Source organism: Macrobrachium rosenbergii, chromosome 39 (genome assembly GCF_040412425.1).
Source record: "Macrobrachium rosenbergii isolate ZJJX-2024 chromosome 39, ASM4041242v1, whole genome shotgun sequence".
NCBI classification, from domain to species: domain Eukaryota; kingdom Metazoa; phylum Arthropoda; class Malacostraca; order Decapoda; family Palaemonidae; genus Macrobrachium; species Macrobrachium rosenbergii.
In genome coordinates, this window is record NC_089779.1 from 7,800,372 (window position 1) to 7,821,415 (window position 21,044).

At 39.7% G+C, this 21,044-nt stretch overlaps 1 protein-coding gene and 2 non-coding genes across 5 annotated transcripts in view; all 3 read right to left on the bottom strand.

The window, feature by feature from the left end:
• Positions 1-21,044, bottom strand: part of LOC136825703 (ribosomal L1 domain-containing protein 1-like) — a 170,950-nt gene that overhangs the window by 13,914 nt on the left and 135,992 nt on the right. For 2 of the 3 annotated variants that reach the window (XM_067082450.1, XM_067082448.1), the window contains 6 exons: positions 19,849-19,885; positions 17,585-17,797; positions 16,059-16,240; positions 6,179-6,335; positions 3,028-3,176; positions 1,362-1,473 (listed from right to left, as the gene is read on the bottom strand). In XM_067082450.1, the coding sequence (XP_066938551.1) occupies positions 1,362-1,473; positions 3,028-3,176; positions 6,179-6,335; positions 16,059-16,240; positions 17,585-17,797; positions 19,849-19,872 (837 nt within the window). In that variant the 5' untranslated portion in view covers positions 19,873-19,885. The remainder of the gene's footprint in view (positions 1-1,361; positions 1,474-3,027; positions 3,177-6,178; positions 6,336-16,058; positions 16,241-17,584; positions 17,798-19,848; positions 19,886-21,044) is intronic. The other variant, XM_067082451.1, reaches the window with a different exon arrangement.
• On the bottom strand, positions 9,912-10,030 carry LOC136825838 (5S ribosomal RNA). The gene has a single exon (XR_010849465.1). It is a non-coding gene; the product is annotated as a 5S ribosomal RNA (ribosomal RNA).
• LOC136825853 (U6 spliceosomal RNA) lies at positions 11,541-11,648 on the bottom strand. Its single transcript, XR_010849480.1, has one exon. It is a non-coding gene; the product is annotated as a U6 spliceosomal RNA (small nuclear RNA).

Here is a 21,044-nt window from a genome sequence, read left to right on the forward strand (position 1 = left end):
ATAGTCTCTAAACTAGCTCTACTTTCGGCTCTCAGGGCCACCTTCCTCTTTCTATTCCTATCCAATTTATCTAAGTGAGACTTCAACATTCTCCACTTTTGATCATCCCAATCCTGACATTCGGAACAAGTAAGGTCTTTATTAAGCCCCTGTCCCTACATTTCACACGCTTAGTGTGAGAGTCATAAGAAAGTTCGACTAATCTAGTTTTACAACCTTCAGTGCAATACCAAATACCTGAAGAACAAGAGTCTGACACCAGGACTAATTGGTATAAAGTTAACGGCAGCTAACAGTATAACTAACAAAAAAGCCACACAAAATCTGAATACTTCACCAAGAGACTGGAACAAATACTCAAAAATGATGAAAGAGACTGCATAAAACCACCGATGTTAGTTGGGAGCCAGCAGAAAACAAATTGAAGCTCTTTGTTGAGTTGTACCTATCAGTCCCAAGTGTGGGCGGGGCCTTGTCACTTACACAAGCGATGGTAGAGCCATCGCGAAATTTGGATTTTTAGACTGCTGTCGCAGGAAGCTTGTAGCTATGTAATTACTTGGGAAGTCACTCATATAAAATCTTCCATTGTTTAATACCCATGAGGAACATTCATGACAAGTTTTCTCCATGCTACATTCTTGCCACCCCCCCCCAACATTTGCTACAAATCAAATGAGGATCATAACAAAACTTTGTCAGCCTAGTCTTACACGCTTCGCTGCAATAGCGAATACTCGAATTGCTAGAATCAGACGTAATTTAGCAAAAAACTAGGGAACTAATACCAAAAATGATAGTAAACAATCTAAAGCTTGCTGGCTACCAAAACAGAGTAATTGTACGTCACAAATTCTGCAAAGACAACTGAATAAACCATCAAAAAACGCTGCTGGAAATGGCGCCGATGCGTGCACCAGAACCGGCAGAAACAAACTGATTCTAACTGCCGGTTGCTTCCCGTGTTCTCCGATAATGGGTGGGGCCTGTCACCTAAACAAATCAGTAGAAGAGCTACCACAAATCTTTAAAAAAGTTGCTGGGCAAGTTAGAAACGTTAGCTATGTAATTACTTGGCAAGTTGCTTATATGAAAGTACTCTTTCTAGAACAAAACACCAGCACAGTAACTGGACTCAATAGTGAACAAAGTTACTCTTGTTTTAATTATTCACTATAAAAAAAAAAACTTAAAATTTTCCATGACTCTTTCCAAATCCTGGTATGTCAACTGAAAAGGGTCAAAACTGGATTCTTTCCACAGCAAAATTCAGAATGAAGTTTAAATTACACAAAAACAAATAGAATTAATAATTCAATTTCTAAAGCAAAAAAGAGAAACATTAAAATAACATAACCAACCTTCATTATACCGGAGTTTCCTTTCATTGGTAAGTACAGAATCTGAATACGCAAACACCGTTCAATCTCTGACAGAAGATTTTTTGCCTTCAAGTTTACCGGTATTGGGAACCTAAATGCAAAGATAGATTTAAGCATGATATTCATAAGATCTAACAGCTTGTTTTAAAGATTCGAATATCTATCAGAAAAATATGTTATCATACCATTACTGGGCATAACTCGTGATATAGTTAATCTTTTTCTTGCAAAATATTTTCTTACATTTACACACCATAATGTATTAGTAAAATAAATTTCAACAAACTTTTGTGTTTGAAGCCCCCTCAACACGTTTATATTCTATATTTTAAATCCAATGACCTAGGATTCTAATCAACATTAGGTGGCATCATATCAAACTTAGAATTTTCTGTATTTTATTTTATGTGAAATGACTTGAGATTGTGAGTCACTATTTCTTTTATCGTGTACTGTACACCCTTAGATTAGTTTTCATAAGAAAGAAATTCAGGCTGGTTGTTAGTACCTTTACATCTTTTTTATAATGCCATAAGTGACTGCAATGAAAGTATACATTCAATAAACCCATGAACCCTGTTATAACTCTGTACAGCAAGAAAACAATAGGTTATTCTGTACTTCAAGAAAACAACAGGTTATTTTCAGAACATTATCAATTCCTTACCAAATGCAATGCAGAAAAAATAATTTACACAATTACTTTTAACATAAAATAAATTTTAATTTAATTTTGCAACTTACTAGACACACTATAAACAATAATAAACTGAAAATACTGTACTGCAATTTCATTCAATTTTCCACAACAAAACTTCAATTTATTAGTTAACTTTAATGTAATTAACATTACACGTATTAAGTTACTCCCAGCTTACAAGATGCTTTGTTTGGCACACAGCAAAGTGTACTAAAGGTTTATTGCAGCATCCCTCCTGCCCCAGCTGCAATGCTTGCTGTCTTTTACTTTTCATCTGTTCGCTACACTCCCTTCCTATTAAACTGTCGTATCTAATTTAACCTTGCTCCATTTCCACCTTTCATTCAAGAAAAAATTCATCAGAAAGGTTACCAATGGTTATTTTAAACAAATTTTATAACAATACTCACACCTCTAGAAGCAGAGTACCTCTAGAACCATAGTTTGAGTTTCAACTGTCTGAGAGATAGGAATTAGGCAAAAGTTTTACAGTGGCACTGCACTTTTCTTTATCCTTAAAGGCAATGAGACTCTTAACTGTATCATAATTTTTTATCATATTTGAAGTACAAAAACACATTGATCTTCAATTAACGAAGCTTGATTTATGTCTAAGAAAAGATAAGATATATTTTGTAACTATAACACAAGATATGGATACATTTGCCAAAGTATCTATTACTAGCTCTTTAAAATTCTTTACAGACAAGTGCTAAGGGTACAGTAGCAACAATGCATTTCTTTGTTCTAAAACCTAGATTTGTCAAAAACTACTTGACTTGCTATTTTTAAGTGAGCAACATGTGTACCTCTTCCACTTGCACCTTTACTCCTCAAAAAAAAAAAATATATATATGGTTAAACATTAATATTTTCCCTTAAACAAAGAACTCATCTTGACATTACAAGGAAAATATAACGTTAAATACGTAACATTGTACTTACTTCCGTTTCCCATAAAAATGTTTGCCCAAGAATATTGGAATGCGGCGAACAATGGTGTCGTCGCAGAGAACAACATCAGTCCGATTTGCAAGATGCCTCTTTGCCTCATATTCTTTGAACTCTGCTTTTAACTGCCTCAATGTGACCACCTGAAAAATAAAAAGTTATGATAAATACAATAAAAACTGTAGATATCTCTCAGTGATGATAAAAGGTTGAAACACCCTTCATGAAACTTTCCACATATATAAGTTAATATATAAAAATAATAATAATAATAATAATAATAATAATAATAATAATAATAATAATAATAATAATTATAATAATAATAATAATAACAATAATAATAATAATAATACATTTTATTCCATCTCAAGGCCATATACATGGAATATACAATCTAGAGACATAACATCGGCAATATCCACACATTTGCTGAAGTATAAAAATTAGTATTCATAATAATGGTAATGACAGTAATAATATTGAGAATAGTAGTAAAAAAAAAAAACATTAAAAATTACATGAATTAAAAAACCAGATTGCATACAATTAATTTCCAGCTAGAGACCTTAGGTGTTTACAGTAATCAGGTCCAGAAGGATAAATATGAAAATTGAAAATAGCAAAACTCTATGTATAATGAAAATAATCACAGTAATAATAAAAAAGAAAATACTAATAACAAAAAATGTAGAAATATAATAATGGTAATAATAATAATGCCAGCTTCTGCAGATGACACTTCATAATTGCAAAAATAGAGATTATAATAATGCCAGCTTCTGCAGATGACACTTCATAATTGCAAAAATAGAGATTAAGTCATTTAAGGAACAGATGCCTCATTATCCCATCTTTCCCACACTTTAGAACTTCTTGCCTCATTGCTCAGGATGCTTTGTATGAGTGAATTGCTGCTGTTTCCAGTCGGGTGATCAGACTGGACATTGTTCACCCAACAATGATTTTTAAATTGTCCCGGACCTCACCTATGAACACCTGCGTGGCGGCGTGGTAGAAAGGAGTGTTTGCGATACGTTTCATAGTCTCTCGGGTGTACTTTGTTCAGAGGGAACGAACACCTGTATATAATGTAGCAGTACGAGTGGAAGAGCAGCAGTTTCGTGCCTTGGTGACAGAAGGCAAACCTCCTTGCAATTATGTTGCCAGTTGCACACAGTTTACAACGCCTCTGTTCTATGTCTGCCATATCTTTTACGTCGTCCATGGTAATGTGGCCCAAATATAGAAAGTCATGCACAAATTCCAGCCAATGATTTCCAAGAAAAATTTGTGGTTCTGCAATATGCTTAAGTGATCTTGGGAGCAACGACATGCACTGGGTCTTGGTTTTGTTGTATAGGATATCAAATTCCTCTGCATATCCGTGGCAAGTGTCGATGAGTCATTAGAGAAATCAGAACCATATCGCCGGCGTAACAGAGGTTGTTTATTGTTTTGTTGATAGTGCATCCGATTGGGAGAGAGTTCAGTTTGACATTCAGGCCATCTGTGTATGTATTTAACAGGTATGGAGCGAAAATAGCCCCTTGTCGGAGCCCGTTTAGGGAGCTGAAGGTCTACGACAATATGTTATCCCCATTTGACACAGAACTGCTGTGTGGAGAACCAGCAATATATAATGCCAATTAAATACAGAGGTATGCCTCTTTTGTACAGCTTCCGGAAGAGCTTCAGGTAGTTTATTGTCACATGCTTTTCTCACATCTATAAACCATAGGAAAACAGGACAGGCTGATGATAGGTAATAGTTCAGCAATTCTTTCACAATATCGATGCAGGTGTCAGTGGAGTGGTTTGCTTTAAAGCCAAACTGGTTGTCAGTACTATGTAGAAAGGGGAGAAGTCTCACCAGAAGAATCGACTCAAGTATCTTTAACGTAATTGTAGTAACTGCAATTGGGCGATAACTGCCAGGGTCAGCTGCATTATTTAGCTTGTTTTTAATTAATGGCATTAAGTGAACTAAGAGTAGGGAGTCTAGAAGAAACTGGTGAATTATGCACAGACTGAACTGAGCAGCTGGCAAAATGTAAATTATCGGATGGCAGAACTTGAAAGCGTCTGCAGGAAGACCATCGAAGCCGGCCATTTATTATTAGGTAAGATGTTTATGGTATTGCTGATGTTACCTGGCATAATACGATCAGCTAAATGAAATAGAATGTTATCAATAAGGAGTTACCTAAATCCTTTCAGGAGTCTTGATCATTTACGCAATTCAAGATAGTGCTGAAGTGATAGCCTCACATTCTTGCGATAGCCTCATCACCGATGGCTTCTACTCTCTGTGATAGCTTTTTAGTTTTGGGATTTAGGGATTGAATGTCTTGCCAAAGACGAGGGTAATTGCTGGATTCTAATTTTCTAGACATTGCATCAGCTCTCAGTTGCTTTCCATTTATTCTGTAGTGCTTAAGAGCAAGTGTGAACTGCCTTCTTCCCTGTCTCATTAAAACTAGTGTCCTTCCCTCAGGCTACCATTTTGTCTCCATAGTGAAAACATTTCTTGTGAATGTGCATACAGACCTTTAACCAAGTCATTCCAGCCAGGTGTATTACAAGAGTTGCCTTGACAAAATCTAAAGGTAGCCCTGCTGGAGGCAAGCACAGCAGAAATTATGATCGAATAGAATTCTTGCGATAGAAGGTGAGCTTTCACCTATACCTCTGCATGGGGTGTCAATAAGTTCCCCTGGACTCGGGGGGTGTTTGGTCCCTGATTAGGTTATTTCATCTTTCTAAATGCACTCTGTCATTACACTGTGGACTTTGTAATGTGGGAAATAATGTCAATAACTCCAACTCTAATTAAGACGTCATTCACTCCAAACACAAGCTTGAGTGCAGAACACTAATTACAAGATGCTCTGTGAGGCACACAGCTGCCAGAGATGAAGTTTCTTTGTAGTGTCCCTCCCACTGAACTGCTTTCTGCCTTTTACTTTTTCCTCTTCCTTTTCCAATTCTTTCAATCTATCCCTCTCAATTTTCAATACACAATCAAGAACCAACCCTTCATTACCTGATTAAACCAGATGATAAATACACAAAACAAAGCATTTCTAGAACACTTTTATGCGTCTGGTATAGGCAAAGACCGTATAGCGTATATCGAACCAACCTCACTGATGTGACGAGCAGCACCGCAGAGTTTCAGCATTCGCTGATAGTGGTAAAGATTTTCAGTATGATCATCACGGACATCTCGCCCATCTTCACTATCCTTCGTTATTAAGAGAACATCTGTAGTGCTGTTGACCACTGGGTTGGGTAAAAATCTGAGAGAAAAGAAATTTCAAACTATCAATATCAATAGCTACTGTTAGCTGGCTGTCTCACCTAAGCCCAATTACTTTAATATTACCTTGTTTCAACTGTCACCTTCAATTCAGAACAAACCCTCTGGGCAAGCCTTATGAGCCTCTAAATGCAATTTGGCTGTCTAAGTTTACTACTTCATAAAATAATACATGAGCCATGAGAACCCATGTCATTCGTGTGATCTGCAGAAATTATTATTTCATCAACACATTCAAGGTTCTCATAGCATTACCTAAAGTAATAAGTTTTAAAATCACTACATTTTCTAAATTATTAGGTCTCTGTGATACAGTACTGAAAGGTAGGCATAATATACCTGGGTCCAATACATTTAGGACTGATGTACCATAACATATAGTATATCAATTAATTGTCTAAAACTCTGCTAGCCCCTATGTCAATGAAACTTAGCATCCAATCCTACTTAAGTACAGTGAGACATGATTGGTGAAAAATAAAAAATAAATTCTTGAATACTAGCAGAATGGGGGTGAAGTATTCAAATCACAATAAAAATGATATTTTAATGATAAAATAAAGTTTGTTCATACTTACCTGGCAGATATATATATAGCTGTATTCTCCAAGGTCCGACAAATTTCAAATTTTCGCTGCATGAGTCTTTCGGTCAGGTGGTTAGTACCCATTCCCGCCGCTGGGAGGCGGGTATCAGGAACCATTCCCATTTTCTATTCAGATTTTCTAACGCCCACTGTCTCCTGAGGGGAGGAGGGAGGGCAATATAAATATATATATCTGCCAGGTAAGTATGAACAAACTTTATTTTATCATTAAAATATCATTTTGTTCATGAGACTTACCTGCCAGATATATATATAGCTGAATACCACCTTTGGAGGGGGTAGAGACAGCCAAGAATTAGGAAAAAACCAATTATTGGTAAAATTATTTTGGTTCCTTATCTGATAAGCGTAGCTGACTGAGTGGTTACTGTCACTCTAGTCTGCTTCTGCTTTACTAGAGACCCCAGCGAGGTAGTGACCTATATAGCTGGCGACTTCTAGATGATCTGTCAACGGGGCGTGACCACAATGTGACTAGATCATAGCCCATACAAAGAGGACAAAAGAGCATTACTAACCACCTAACCAACACCTAAAGCGTTAGTTTGCAAAGGATTGGGAAGACTGCCTCAGTAGTCGACCCAACAACCACAAAAACACAATTAAAAAGGGATAGGATCAGAGTTACCCTTGTCCCCAAGGTTGCTGAAGCAGCAATGTATGGTCCCAGCGAAAAGCACTGTATGCTACCTAAACATCTTGCCAAGAGTGTGAGGCAAACACCGAATTGACTTCGCCAAAATGTGGCACTAAAAATGTCACTGAGTACCATATTTTTCTTGAACGCCATGGAGGTAGCAACTGCCCTCACCTCGTGAGCGTTAACTCTCAACAACTTGAAGTTGGAGTCGTCACAACTAGAGTGTGCGTCCTTAATGACGTCCCTAATGAAGAATGCCAGTGCATTCTTCGACATAGGTTTAACTGGTTGCCTCACAGAACACCATAAAACATCCAATGGACCACGAGTGCCCTGTGTTCTTTTAAGGTAGTACTTGAGAGCTCTAACTGGACATAGAACTCCCTCAGGTTCCTGTCCAATAAGGTCTGCTATCCCTTTAATTTCAAAGTGTCTAGGCCAAGGGTTAGAAGACCTATCATTCTTAGCCAAGAACTTAGGGCTTAAAGAATAGACAGCATTGTGTTCCTTGAAGCCCACATGACGGCCTCGAACTTCTCTCACTCTCTTCGCCGCGAGGAATGCCGTTTGAGTAACATCCTTAAGAGATGCAGAGTGGAGAGGCTCAAAAGGACTAAACATCAAAAACTTGAGCATTACGTCCAAGTTCCAAGCAGGGGAAATCAGCTGAGGAACCTTGGACGTCTTGAAAGAGCTAGAAGATCGTGGAGGTCCTTATTGTCAGACAAAGCTAATCCTCTGTGTCTGAATACAATCGAAAGCATGCTCCGATAACACTTGATAGTCGGAACTGCTATATCGAGTTTTCTCTTAAGTAAAGGAGAAAATCCGCAACCTGGCTCACAGTGATAGAGGAAGAGGAAAAGCCCTTCTTTCTACACCAACCTTTGAAGGTTGCTCACTTCGCTAGATATATCCTTTAGATGAAGAACTTCTGGCTCTAGCGATGGCCCGTGCCACCTGGCCAGAAACCCCTTCGCTCTGACCAAGTTTCGATAGTCTGAAAGCAGTCAGGTTCAGAGCGGGGAGATTCAAAGATATCTCGTGAAGTGGGTTTGTATGAGCAGGTCTGCTCTCAAAGGAAGGGTCCTCGGGAACGTCTACCAACCAGAAGAGAGAAACTCCGAGAACCAGTGGTTGAAGGCCAAAACGTGGGGATGAGAGTCATCCTCGTCCCTTGTGAGGCCGCTGAACTTGCGTATGACTTCTCCCAGAATTTAGAACGGGAAAAGGCGTAAACATCTATTCCCGTCCAATCCCCAGGGAAGAGCAACTATCGCAACTGCCCCAGGGTCGAGTACAGATGAGCTTTATAGAGGAGCCTCGCTGTTCTTGAGGTCGTGAAAATATCCACAAGATGGCGACCCCAAAATTTCCAAAAATCTTGGCAAACCTCCTGATGAAGGGTCCATTCCTTCGGCAGGAGTTGATGGCGCCAACAGAGCAGGTCTGCTCGAACATTTTCGACCTCTGCAACAAAACTTGTGAGAATCGAAATGTTGCGAGCACAGGCACAAAGAATAATCTCTCTTGCAAGGCTGAACAGGGAACAAGTAGTATTGTCCGAGTTTGCTAGAACTACACGATTGCAAACTTGGACCTCGAAGAATTGGCGAGCTAAAAGATAGCCGCCAAATCTTTGAAGTCGATGTGCCAGGACACCTGTTCCTCTCTCCAGGTTCCTAACACTTCCTCTCCCTCTAGTGTTGCCCCCCAACCTGTTGACGACCCGTCGGAAAAACAACACTAGGTTGGGGTTCAGAAGCTTGAGGGAGATCCCTTTCTGCAATTCCGTTGGATCGAGCCACCACCACAGATCTTCTTTATATAAGGAAGAATTCTCAATTCCTCTTTCAAGTCTTCCTTGCTTTGTCAGTTCTCCAACAAAAAGAACTGAAGAGGCCTGAGATGCAGACTCCCAGAAAACAAACTTCTCCAGCGAGGAAATGGTCCCCAGCAGACTCATTCCTTCCTTCACCTAGCATGTTTCCTTTTCCAAGAAGGCCGAAACTTTTCGGTACATAGAAGTTGCCGTTCTTGCGGACGGAGACGCTATAAAAGCCGCTGAATAGATCTGAATTCCCAGACACAATGGACAGTGGGGATCAGCTGCGACTTCTCCACAGACCAGAAGTCCCAGGGACTTCACGAGTTGCAGAGTCAACTGAAGGTCCTCCAGATACCTTTCGCCGACGACGCTCAATCCAACCAGTCGTCCAAGTAGAGTGAGATCCTGACGTGCGACAGATGCAACTGCATCGCAACGTTTTTCATGAGACGCGATGTAAACACCCTCGAGCAAAATGTGACGCCAACAGCATCTGGTGTTCCCAGGCGGTCAACCATCCAAGTACTGACCAGACCCAACGTTGCTTAACTTCGCTGATCGGACGAGAAGCGGTGTTTTCAACGTGGTATGGCCGTTGTGCAGAGTCCAAAGCAGAGAGCCCTGAACTGGTGCGTCTAGCCCCAAGACAACCTGAGATACTTCACGAACGTGGATGAATTGGGGCGTGAAGATAAGTATCTTGAGATCCAAAGATACCATCCAATCCCGGGATGAAGGGCTCCTAGTATTGACTGCGAGGTCTCCATCTTGAACTTTTCCTTCCGGACCAAGTTGTTCGACCTGTTGACGCCCAAGACGGGTCTCCAGCCTACTGAAAGTTTTGGGACTAGAAACAATCTGTAGTAAAATCCCGGGAACACCGAGTCCAAGATTTGTTCCACTGCTCTCCGCTCGAACATCTGTTCGAGCAGGTCAAACAATTTTCTGTTTGACAGGAAGGCAGTTGGGAAACAAAAACAAAAGAGGAGACAGGAAGGGAATCAAGTAACCTCTCTCTAACAGTAGGAAGGACCAAACGTCTGCCCCTCACTCTTTCCAGGCTTGTGCAAAATGAAGCCTGGTTGCAAAGGGAGTCTGGAGATGAAGGGAGTCACTTGCTACCTCTCTTGGAAGTGACATTCCCGGGAAAAAAAACTCTCTCGTGGTGCGGGTCTCGTGTTGCTTCCCATGGAAGCCCCTTTGTTATGCAAACATTTAGCTTTCGTTTACTTTTTGTATCTGAGATCGGTGCAAGCGTTATGAAGGAGATGCAGTTTGAATGTCGATAACTTTAGTTTTGAGAAAAACGATATTTTTTTTTTTTTTTTTTTTTTTTTTGCTTCTCTGTGTATTTATTTGCTTGCCGTTACACAGTGATGTTTTTATGACATAATGAAAAGCCAAAAAATAGACCTGCAAAGTAATATAACTTCGCTAAATGAAGCTAAATGAAGCGAGTGTCAAAACACGGCTGAGGTTGGCCAGCGCAACGTATTACTTAGTCAAGCTCTGAGCTGCTACTGACTGACTGCCACTGACTGCCCTGCGGCAATCCTGTCTTTCGTTGATGCGTACTATGTCCACAGGGTTGCCATAGATCGCATTAGATATTATTTCATAGCTAAAAGGAAATTACCACCGATATACTGACAATATCATTACATTATATGAAAAATGTAATTTGACTATGATAGGTTACTGTTTTTTTTTTTTATAACTTCTAACTGTGGCGAACTTTTAAATAAAACTTTCTGAGAAGATAGTCAGGATATGTATGATGCCATATATAAAATATCCCAGAAAATTTTATTTCCGATTTTTTCGTCAAACGCTCCCCTTAAGACAAAGACAACTGCGAAGGTGAGAGAGAGGAGCTGAAGGTTGAAAAGTCTCAGGAAACAGATCCTTAAGAAAAAAGCCAGAGTCTGATAATCAGAGGAAGAAGAAGACGAAAGAAGTTTCTCTTCATACAAAGGCTGTGACGAAGGATGTTCTTCCGCAGCTGGCGGGTCTTGAGTGAGTGGTGAAAGTAGTTCCGATTCGCCGATACGTAAGCGGGAACTCCCGCGAACGAAGAAGACGTCAACTAGAGTGTCGATATAGTAAACATAAAAATGTGGAACGCTTCACGATTAGCGTGTCATCCTTGCGCAGGGAGCCATGCTAATCTTCTCTGTATCGTTCCAATTTTTAGTATATGTACTGCCGAAGCAAGTACTGGCTAAATTAAGAAGGACATCAGATGTTGAAGAGGGTAGTTGTGCGACATGATGAACAACTGGAGCGGCGTCAACACAAGACTTGAAGCTATACGCGAAGCGAGCGGAGCGTCATGGCGATGACGCCGAGAGGCTCCGTGGCAAGTACTAGAAGAGAGTTACAGCGTGGCGCGGCGCGTCGTGGCTAGCGCGCGCCGGCGTCAAGGTGAGGCGCGCGTGAAGCGTGAAGCGCACGAAGAGCAAGACGCGCTCCTGGCGCGAGACAAGAGAAAAGGCCAACACCTCAACTCGGGAAGACGAATAGGAAGCCACTAAACACTCTCTAGACGACAGACGCTCTGTATCGTTCCCGAAGCAGGAGACGAAGGTGAAAGTCTGTACCTCTTAACAGGCAGATTCGACTCTTGAAAGGTTCATGAGAGCATCCAGCTGTTGTTGCAAACCCAACAAAATCTTACGCGTTGGAGAAGCCACTCTCTCTCGGGAGAAGGGATGAACCTGAGAGAAGGAAAAGGACGAGAGACGTATACTTCCTTCCACAGGGAAGAAGCTCTAGCCCTTGCCTTAGCGCGACAGGGGTCGAGTAGAGTGATCATTCGAAAAACACTTTATTCTCTTCTGCAGAGGAATATCCACGCAACTTTCGGGAAGAGTACAAACGTCTAGAGGAAGAGGACGTGAAGCGCCCTCTCCTCTAAGCTTCTCTTAAGAGGGCGAGAGTCCAACCGAGCTCCAACCCCGTGGCGGGAGGACGTGTCGAGGACGAGAAGCAATCCTTCAGGATGCGTGCCTGAGCACGATCCCTGGCAGCCTGGGTAGCGTCATCAGGACCTGCCGAAGGACGCCAGATCGGTGGGAAGCCCCGTAACCCTCATGCGGCTTTTCGACATGCCCCCTCCCTGGTCCTGGGAGTTCGACAGAGGTCCAGGCCTAGAGGCATTATAGGGCGATCTGACGCCCCCTCCACAACACTAGGGGCACTAGCACTAACACTATGCATTTGAATTGCATTCACTTTAGTTTCAAGAGCACGCATTGACTCCACACGAGAGCCAGGGAATTACCTTCTGCAGCAACAAACTACAGGGTTAGTAATAAATTACTACAGGGTTACTAGTAGGAGAAAACCCTGACTGTCCAACTAAGGATGCACTCTAGGAGGAAGATTTCCTCAGCCTATCACGCTCCAATTTAAGCATATAGGCTTCATATTTCTTCCACTCACCCTCAGACAATCCCACACATTCATTACCGATTATCATAGAGCATTGAACACCCTTACATAGCATACATAAAGAGTGAGGAACTATCAAAGTCTTCGATAGCCTCACCTTACATTCACCCAAGCTACATACTCGATAGCTAGAGGTAAGACATCTTAATTATAAGAAAAGTCAAAAGCAAAATCAAAAACGGTCCACAAAGAGCGTATGCCAAGTCACAGATCCAGTCGAATACCAAAAAACAACCAAAATACTTAAGTGACAACAAATTTCCGAAATCCAAAGGCGGAGGAACTGACAACAGGTGTTGACAGTCCGGCGACAGAGAAAATCTGAATAGAAAATGGGAATGGTTCCTGATACCCGCCTCCCAGCGGCGGGGAATGGGTACTAACCACCTGACCGGCCACTGCGTGTGCCTTGAAATTTGAAATTCTGTCGGACCTTCGGAGAATACAGCTATATATATATCTGGCAGGTAAGTCTCATGAACAAAATATAGAATATACAAAATACCTAAACTTTACGCAAGCAAAAATACAAGGAATGAAGAGCTGAGACACAAATGGTGGACTGTAAGTAACAGCTGCTGCATACTGGTAAAAATGGCAATTAACTAAGAAACAGCCTGAATCAGTTATTATCTTAAAAAATTTCATTACAAATATGACAGTTTTATAACAAAATAAAGTACTTACCAAGTAACTACATAGCTATTAGTTTCTGACTATCGCAGCAGCTTAAATTTGAAATTCACAGTAGCATTCTATTGTTTTGGTATAGGTAACTCAACCCCGCCGATTTCAGGGAAGGATAGGTACAAAACAGCTGAAGAGCTCAATTCGTTTATGCCCTGTGTCATGACAGGGGAGGAGGGAGGGCTCCAATCATGTAGTTACTTGGTAAGTTTATATAAATTTATTTTATCAAAAAATTTCATTTTTATACAAGTAACTTACCGAGTAACTACATAGCTGAATCCCACATTGACAGGAGATGGGATACATGGACATACAAACTACATAGCTGAATCCCACATTGACAGGAGATGGGATACATGGACATACAACACTCAAAAACACTCAGTAATGGAGATAAATTTGGAATAGAAAAGTAGCTAGCATTGGTAATGCTTGTTGTAACCTTACCTGGTGAGAGAGCTACACTAGGAAGATACTAATTCTGGTCGGTGCTCATCTCAACCCATAGTGGCGCGGCAGTAAAGCCAAGTGGCGCCTCTACTTCTGTGGGTGCTTTGCAGCCAAGGAGTACTCTGATGGCTCCCAAAGCATAAAAATAAAAACAAGATCCCTTGCCCAAGGTGCTGTACCACAAAAACAACCAGATAACAAATTTACCCAAATACCCCATAAAAAACAATTAAACACTACCCATCCATTAAAAGGCATAACAATTGGTGGGTACTCCAGGTACACAGTAACCGCAAGCTTCCCTAAACTCGACAACCTGTATCAAAGCGAGGAGATAGTGGAATAGAAGGAATACCTCCTATCCTTCTTCCCCCAATACCATGCCAGCCACAGATAATGGACCTGAGGTACTGCAGTTATCACATAGCCTACTGTTTCAGCATCCCCTAAATAAAAATTGGTGAACACTGACTTGCACTTCCAGAAGGTGGATTGCAGGATCGTGGAAAGAGACGCAGTTACGTTTGAGTGCCAGCAAAGTGGCTACTGCCCTAATCTCCTGGGCTTTGACTTTACGAATAGGAAAGTCCTCTTCTCGAGTTTCCACGTGAGAATCAGAAATTATATTCTTCAAGAAAAATGCCAAAGTGTTCTTGGACAGCAGACAGGATGGGTCCTTGACCGAGCACCAGAGGTTAGGGGATGTAACTCTGATTCTCTTAGTTCTCTCGAGGTAATGTCTTAGGTAATGTCTTAATGCTCTTACTGGACAAAGAGTTCTCTCTTGGTATGTTGATCCAAGGATGTCCATCAAGCGCTTGCCAGTGAACGAACGGGGCCAGAGACTGGATGGAGCTTTGTTCTTCGCTAAAAATCCCACAGTGAATGAGCAGACCGCATCTCCTTGCGCAAAACCTACTTTCTTCTTCAAGGCCTGCAGTTCACTAATCCTCTTAGCTGTAGCCAAGGCTACTAGAAAGAGGGTTTTCCTAGTAAGACCCCTATGGGATGAGGATTGAAGAGGCTTGAAGAGAGGCCCTGAAAGTCATTTTAGAACATCTAAATTCCATGACACTGAGCCTGTTTTTCTTGTTTCGAGGTGTCTAAAGACTTAATCAGATCAATGATGTCTCTATCTGCAGATAAATCTAAACCTCCAGTTTGCCTCCTTCCAGGTTTAGGGGAGTTTGACAGGGACCATCTAGGAGCATCAGTGGGGCGAGTAGTCACCTACTCCACTGACACTACACTTGCACCGTGATCACTGGCACTCATTTTGTCCATGAGACCTCTGACCTCTGGGCTACAGTATCAACTAAATTACTTCTATCCTGGCTTCCAGACTAGCAATGGCATTGGGTTCGAAAGGTAGGGAGCTAGGTAACGGAGCTGCTGGAAAAGTCAGAGGGCTGGTGATAGGGGAAAAGGCAGTCACAGATGTAGAAAGAGCGAGTATATTAGGAGAACCCTGGCTACAAGAACCCCTAGCTTCAGCTCTAGCGGCCACCTTTCTCTGCCTATTTCTTTCAGGCTTGTCTAAATAATTAGTCGAAGTCTTCCACTTCCCCTGATCCCCGTCCCTACATTCATCAAAATTAAGATCAGAAGAGCAAGTTTGTACTCTGCAACTACAGCAAATATTGTGAGTCATATATGGCTGAATTAAGTCTGGTATTGCAGCCCTGGCTAAAAAAAACTGGATATTAGTTGAACTAGAGTCAGACATAATAAAAGTCACAATCGGGAAAAGTCAATCCTAGGTAAGCTAATATAATTAGCGCAAACTACCAGTGATCAGTCGTTGACCAGCAGAAACGAACTGAGCTCTTCAGCTGTGTTGTACCTATCCTTCCCTCAAAGTGGGCTGGTACGAGTTACCTACACCAATACGACAGAACGCTACTGCGAATTTCAAATTTGAGCATAAGCAATAGTTAGAAACTAATAGCTACGTAGTTACTTGGTAAGTTACTTATATAAAAACATATGGCTACTGATTAAAATGTCACCAGCAAGAAAAAAATGGAAAACTTACACTTTCATTTTCACAGGACGAACAATATGTGTGGTTGCATGTAGTAATTTTGCAACTTTCACCATTGCAACTTGTAAATAGATTATACTCTCTTCACTATCATCGTCTAGCAAATCTTTCTTGGGTTGGTTGGTAAGTCGCTGGTTTTCTAAGTGCCTTACTCCTTCAATTGCTTGCTCTACCTGCAAGCACAATAAATATTTAAACATTCACTGAAATACTGTCAATACTACAATCTTATTAATAAAGCTGACACAGGCAGTCCCCAGTTATCAGCGGGGGGTTACGCTCCATCAGCATGACGATAAACCGAAAATTGGTGATTTTCAGCACTAATCGGCACCAACAACCAGGCATCAGCGCCAAAACTGGATATCGGCACCTCTGTTAGGTATGTATTGGCACCAATACCCAATTATCGGCGCTGATAAGTGAAAATCACAGAAAACTGCCGATTTTCGTCGCTAGACAAGCACCATAAAACCGGATCGCCGATAACTAGGGACTGCCTTACCTACAGTATATTCCAAAGGTTTACATTACTATGCATTTAAGGCTATATTTTTCTAACATATTCTTTCTCACTTTTTTCATGTTGAATAAAAAGTAAGCAAAAGAATGACCATGGGTGGATCACAGCAAAATTGGTGACTGTAAGTTCTAAATCTTTAGCCATCATGAGTCTGCAAATAAAGGTTACTGGCCTCATTAAACTAGGCTACTTTACAATAACCACATCAGCACTCACAAGACTAGTCCTTGCAAACTATCATTTACCATTATGAATGGATGAAAAGTGAAATGCAGAGCAAAGCAGCAAAAGCTGATGAGGTGTTAAGTTTTACCCCCTTAATCACAAAGATCATTCACAAGTTTTACCCCCTTAATCACAGAGATCATTCACAAGTTTTACCCCCTTAATCACAGAGATCATTCACAAGTTTTACCCCCTTAATCACAGAGATCATTCACAAGTTTTACCCCCTTAATCACGGAGATCATTCACAAGTTTTACCCCCTTAATCACAGAGATCATTCACAAAGATACATTTGTTACTGCATATCCCAGAAAAGCAAAATAAGAAAGTCTGACATTACTAACCTGAAGTGTATCTGACATCCATCTTTAAAAAAAAAAAAAAAAAAAAAAGCCCCACTACAACTCTAACATTGCTAACCTAGGTATAGTATACAAAACCCATCTTTAATCATCATCATGAATATTTTTAAATTAGAGTAAATTTGACTTACAATTTGACAATTAGTATTCAAAACACAATATTCAGCAAAATGTGGCACATCATTAAAACTTTAACATGCTATGACAGATGTAATACTTAGGGGGCACCCAAAACAGCAGAGAATTGCAAATATCATTAACTATCAGTTACAATGTTAGTGTTCAAATGGATGGGTACTGCAATAATAAACAAAGGACTGTAATTTCACCTTGTCTAAAAATTTGGTTTGCATCATCACATGAGCATACACCATAACATAAACTTATGCAATGAAGAGCTACTCACAGCTTTAGTTTTAATGTCAGAGCCTATTTCCAGTTCCTCCCCTATTACTGTATTTTTATTTACAATCTTCTTCTTCTTCTTCTTGGTAACTACTGGTGGATCTGGCTTTTTGGAAGATACTGCTCCATCTGCTATGACTCCCATTTCACCTTTCAAACTTGTAGGAACTTGCAAGGCCTTCTTCGATTTTCCTTTCTTTAGTTTCTTTCCCACCTGTGAAGAAATAAATTTCAAGGTAGTTTAAACAAACAAAGTGCCTGCCACTTCAATAATTTATCAAATGCTCACATACCACACCCCATTCTACTTCTAACAAGTCTATACAACTAAACTATCAATTTGCATGTAGTTCATAGGCCAACAAATTACAGTTTCATTAAAATTAATGGGTGTCACAGTGCTCAATACCAAAGCCTAGCCCAACCACCCATTTGCAGGTTGTATTTTACTATCTTCACCCATGCGTGTGACTAAATTTTAATCAATTTTCTCTTCCAGTATATATATATGCAAATTCAAAATCAAGGATACTCAAAATTATATTCAAGGATACTATCTTAAAGCAATAAAACTGTAAGAGAGAGAGAGAGAGAGAGAGAGAGAGAGAGAGAGAGAGAGAGAGAGAGAGAGAGAGAGAGAGAGAGAGATTGCACCACCAAGGCCATATCCTATGAGGACTTAGATATTACTATAGTTACTGAAAATAAAGAAGCTGAATTCAACTTGGGAACTGAATGTAAAGGGCCAAATCAAATTAAAATTGCAAAAATTATTAAGATTACTGAAATGGCCAACAGCAATACAACTTGGCACATACAGTAGGATATTAACCCTTAATGGACGGGCATCATATGATGATCTATAACAGGTTTTGAGTGATGGACGGGCTAACTCATGAGTATCAACATTACTGTACACACCATATGATTTGGATGAATTTAGCATTAAGGATGTTCATATCACTCAATGGTCGACAAATGACTTATGGCAACTGTAGTGGCTCTGCACAGGACAGAGGGGGATCAGTGTACCCTGAGACTTGATGGGAGAATGTACTGTCCCTCTTTATCTTACGACATCTTTTTATTTAAAGTATTTGCTCAAAAATATACCCAGGGATTGCTGTTGGTTTTAGTTCTTATCTTTTTTGACAGTATGTTAGCTGTAATTGTAATTTTACAAAGAAAAGTGCAAAGAAATATTATGAAAAACAAAAAGGTACTGCATCTCCCCATCTCAGTAAATCTTGTCAATATTTTACAATAAACATACTCAGAATTTGCGACTGATTTTAGTTCTATGTTATGATATTGTATGAGCTGTAATTATAATTTTAAAAAATAAAATAAATTATTAGAAAAAACATGTATATATAGCTTTGTAGAATTAGCATATTTTTACAAGTGTCTTGGAAAAGAGGGCCCGCATAGGGTTGTAAGTTTTCATTTTCAACTTCCCGTGGAAGGTACAGAAAAATTTTTAGGATTTTTTTTTTTTTTACACCTGGTGCATTTCCATATCTTCCTCTTTCCATTGAACCTTAAAGTTTGCCCGGTCTAGGGATGTGTTTAACATAAAATAGGATGATTTGTGCCAGTCAACATAGAGAGAGAGAGAGAGAGAGAGAGAGAGAGAGAGAGAGAGAGAGAGAGAGAGAGAGAGAGAGCCAAAAACACCTAAATTCCTTTCCCACTTTTCCTAAAAACCAATGGAAGACGACAAAACATATATATATTATATAAACCTCAGTAAAGAATTATTTTATCTATGGAAATACATTCAGCATTTGCCTAAAAGCATTTTTTTAGCATTAAACATACAAAAATAAGCAAATCATGCAAGGAATGGACTAATTCAATTTGCATGGTCCATGAGTTGACCAGAAGACTGTTTGATTTGCAAAGTACATTTTACTTAAAGATAATTTTACACAGATTCCTTCTGATAGTCACAGAAAAAAAGGGTAAAAGGTATTTACTCAACAGAAACACAAAAAATTAATGTGCTCTCTGATGTATACTTTATATTATTATTTTACTAAACTTTTCCTGTAAAAAAACCAAAACCTACTTTACGATTAATCTACAAAAACTTTTAAGAAACTGCAGTGCAAGTAGCTCAGATAAAATAAATATTTTATCTTTCAATTGCTAAAAGGTTGTTTAGGCGATATAACTGCTCAGCATTGTATTAAACACCCCTGTATGTACAAAAGTTATAATCAGTACTACAAAAACCAATATCACAGTAGTAAGAAAATATACCTTCTTTGTAGACCCAGCCATCATATTGCTAGATTATCTGAAAAAGAAAAAAGAAACGAAAACTTAGACATTCTACAAAATAGTAGTTTATAAGCTACTTAGGCTATAGGCTACAATTCTTAAAAGTAATATCTGAATTTTTTTTGTAGCAAAATTAGGTCTCATGTCTCTTGTGATCTATGCATAAGGTACTATCATCACTAATTAAGCATTAAAATGTTAGCTATAAAAGTTGGCAGAGCATTCAAATTAAAAGTGAGCAACAAAGATGACTTATCATGGCAAAAACTGTCAACAATTTCAACAAGTTTCCATAGTACAAAACTCTTACAGTTAATTATAGTCTACAGCCTGGTATATGAGAAGTATTTAACCCACTCGAGGCTACCTTCACGATGGGAAAAACTTCTGGTACGTAAAGAATCTGGTGGCTAGCCTAGTTACACAATTGATAAGTTTTATTTGTTGTTATTTCTCTTGTTTGTTTTCTTTGTAATTTCTCTTCAAGATTTATTCATTATTTCTCTATTTCCTTATACAATAGGTTTCCTTAGCCGCATTCGGGTCGTTTCAGCCGTAAGCACGTTTACGTGCAAAATGGGCGCCGTGTTTAGTATATACCAGCCCCTTGGGAATGTACGTAAAACATGTAATAATAATGGTAAATACCATAAAAATAACGGTAAATACCATAAACATAACGTCTTACACTGTTTTGGATGTTACGGCATAAAGTGACTTACAGCCGAAACAACCAGGACCGCCTTAGCCAATCCCTTCTTAAACGTACCGTTTCCTGATGAATTCCGCATGTGCGGAACCATTCCATGACAACATGGTGGTCAGGTCTTTCACCCAAAGTTTCCAAAACCCCGCGTTCCCAAAGGATCCCCAATCACGTTGGGCAGTCAGGTATGAGGTAAATAATAACTGACCAACAATAAACACCACCACCTCCTTCATCTACACTAAAAATTAGGAAAAATCAATTTCCAAGGTAACAGTCCATGCGGAGCTCTTGCTCAGAAATACTGGTTCCCGATATACATGAAAGGTTAATAATAACTGACAGCCAATAAACATTACCTATTTCATCAGCAACACTAAAAGTATGGGAAAACTCAATTTCCATGGTAACAGCCTACAACGTGGGGATTGTTATGTGGTTTTACCGCTTCCAGAAATGCGTTACTAAT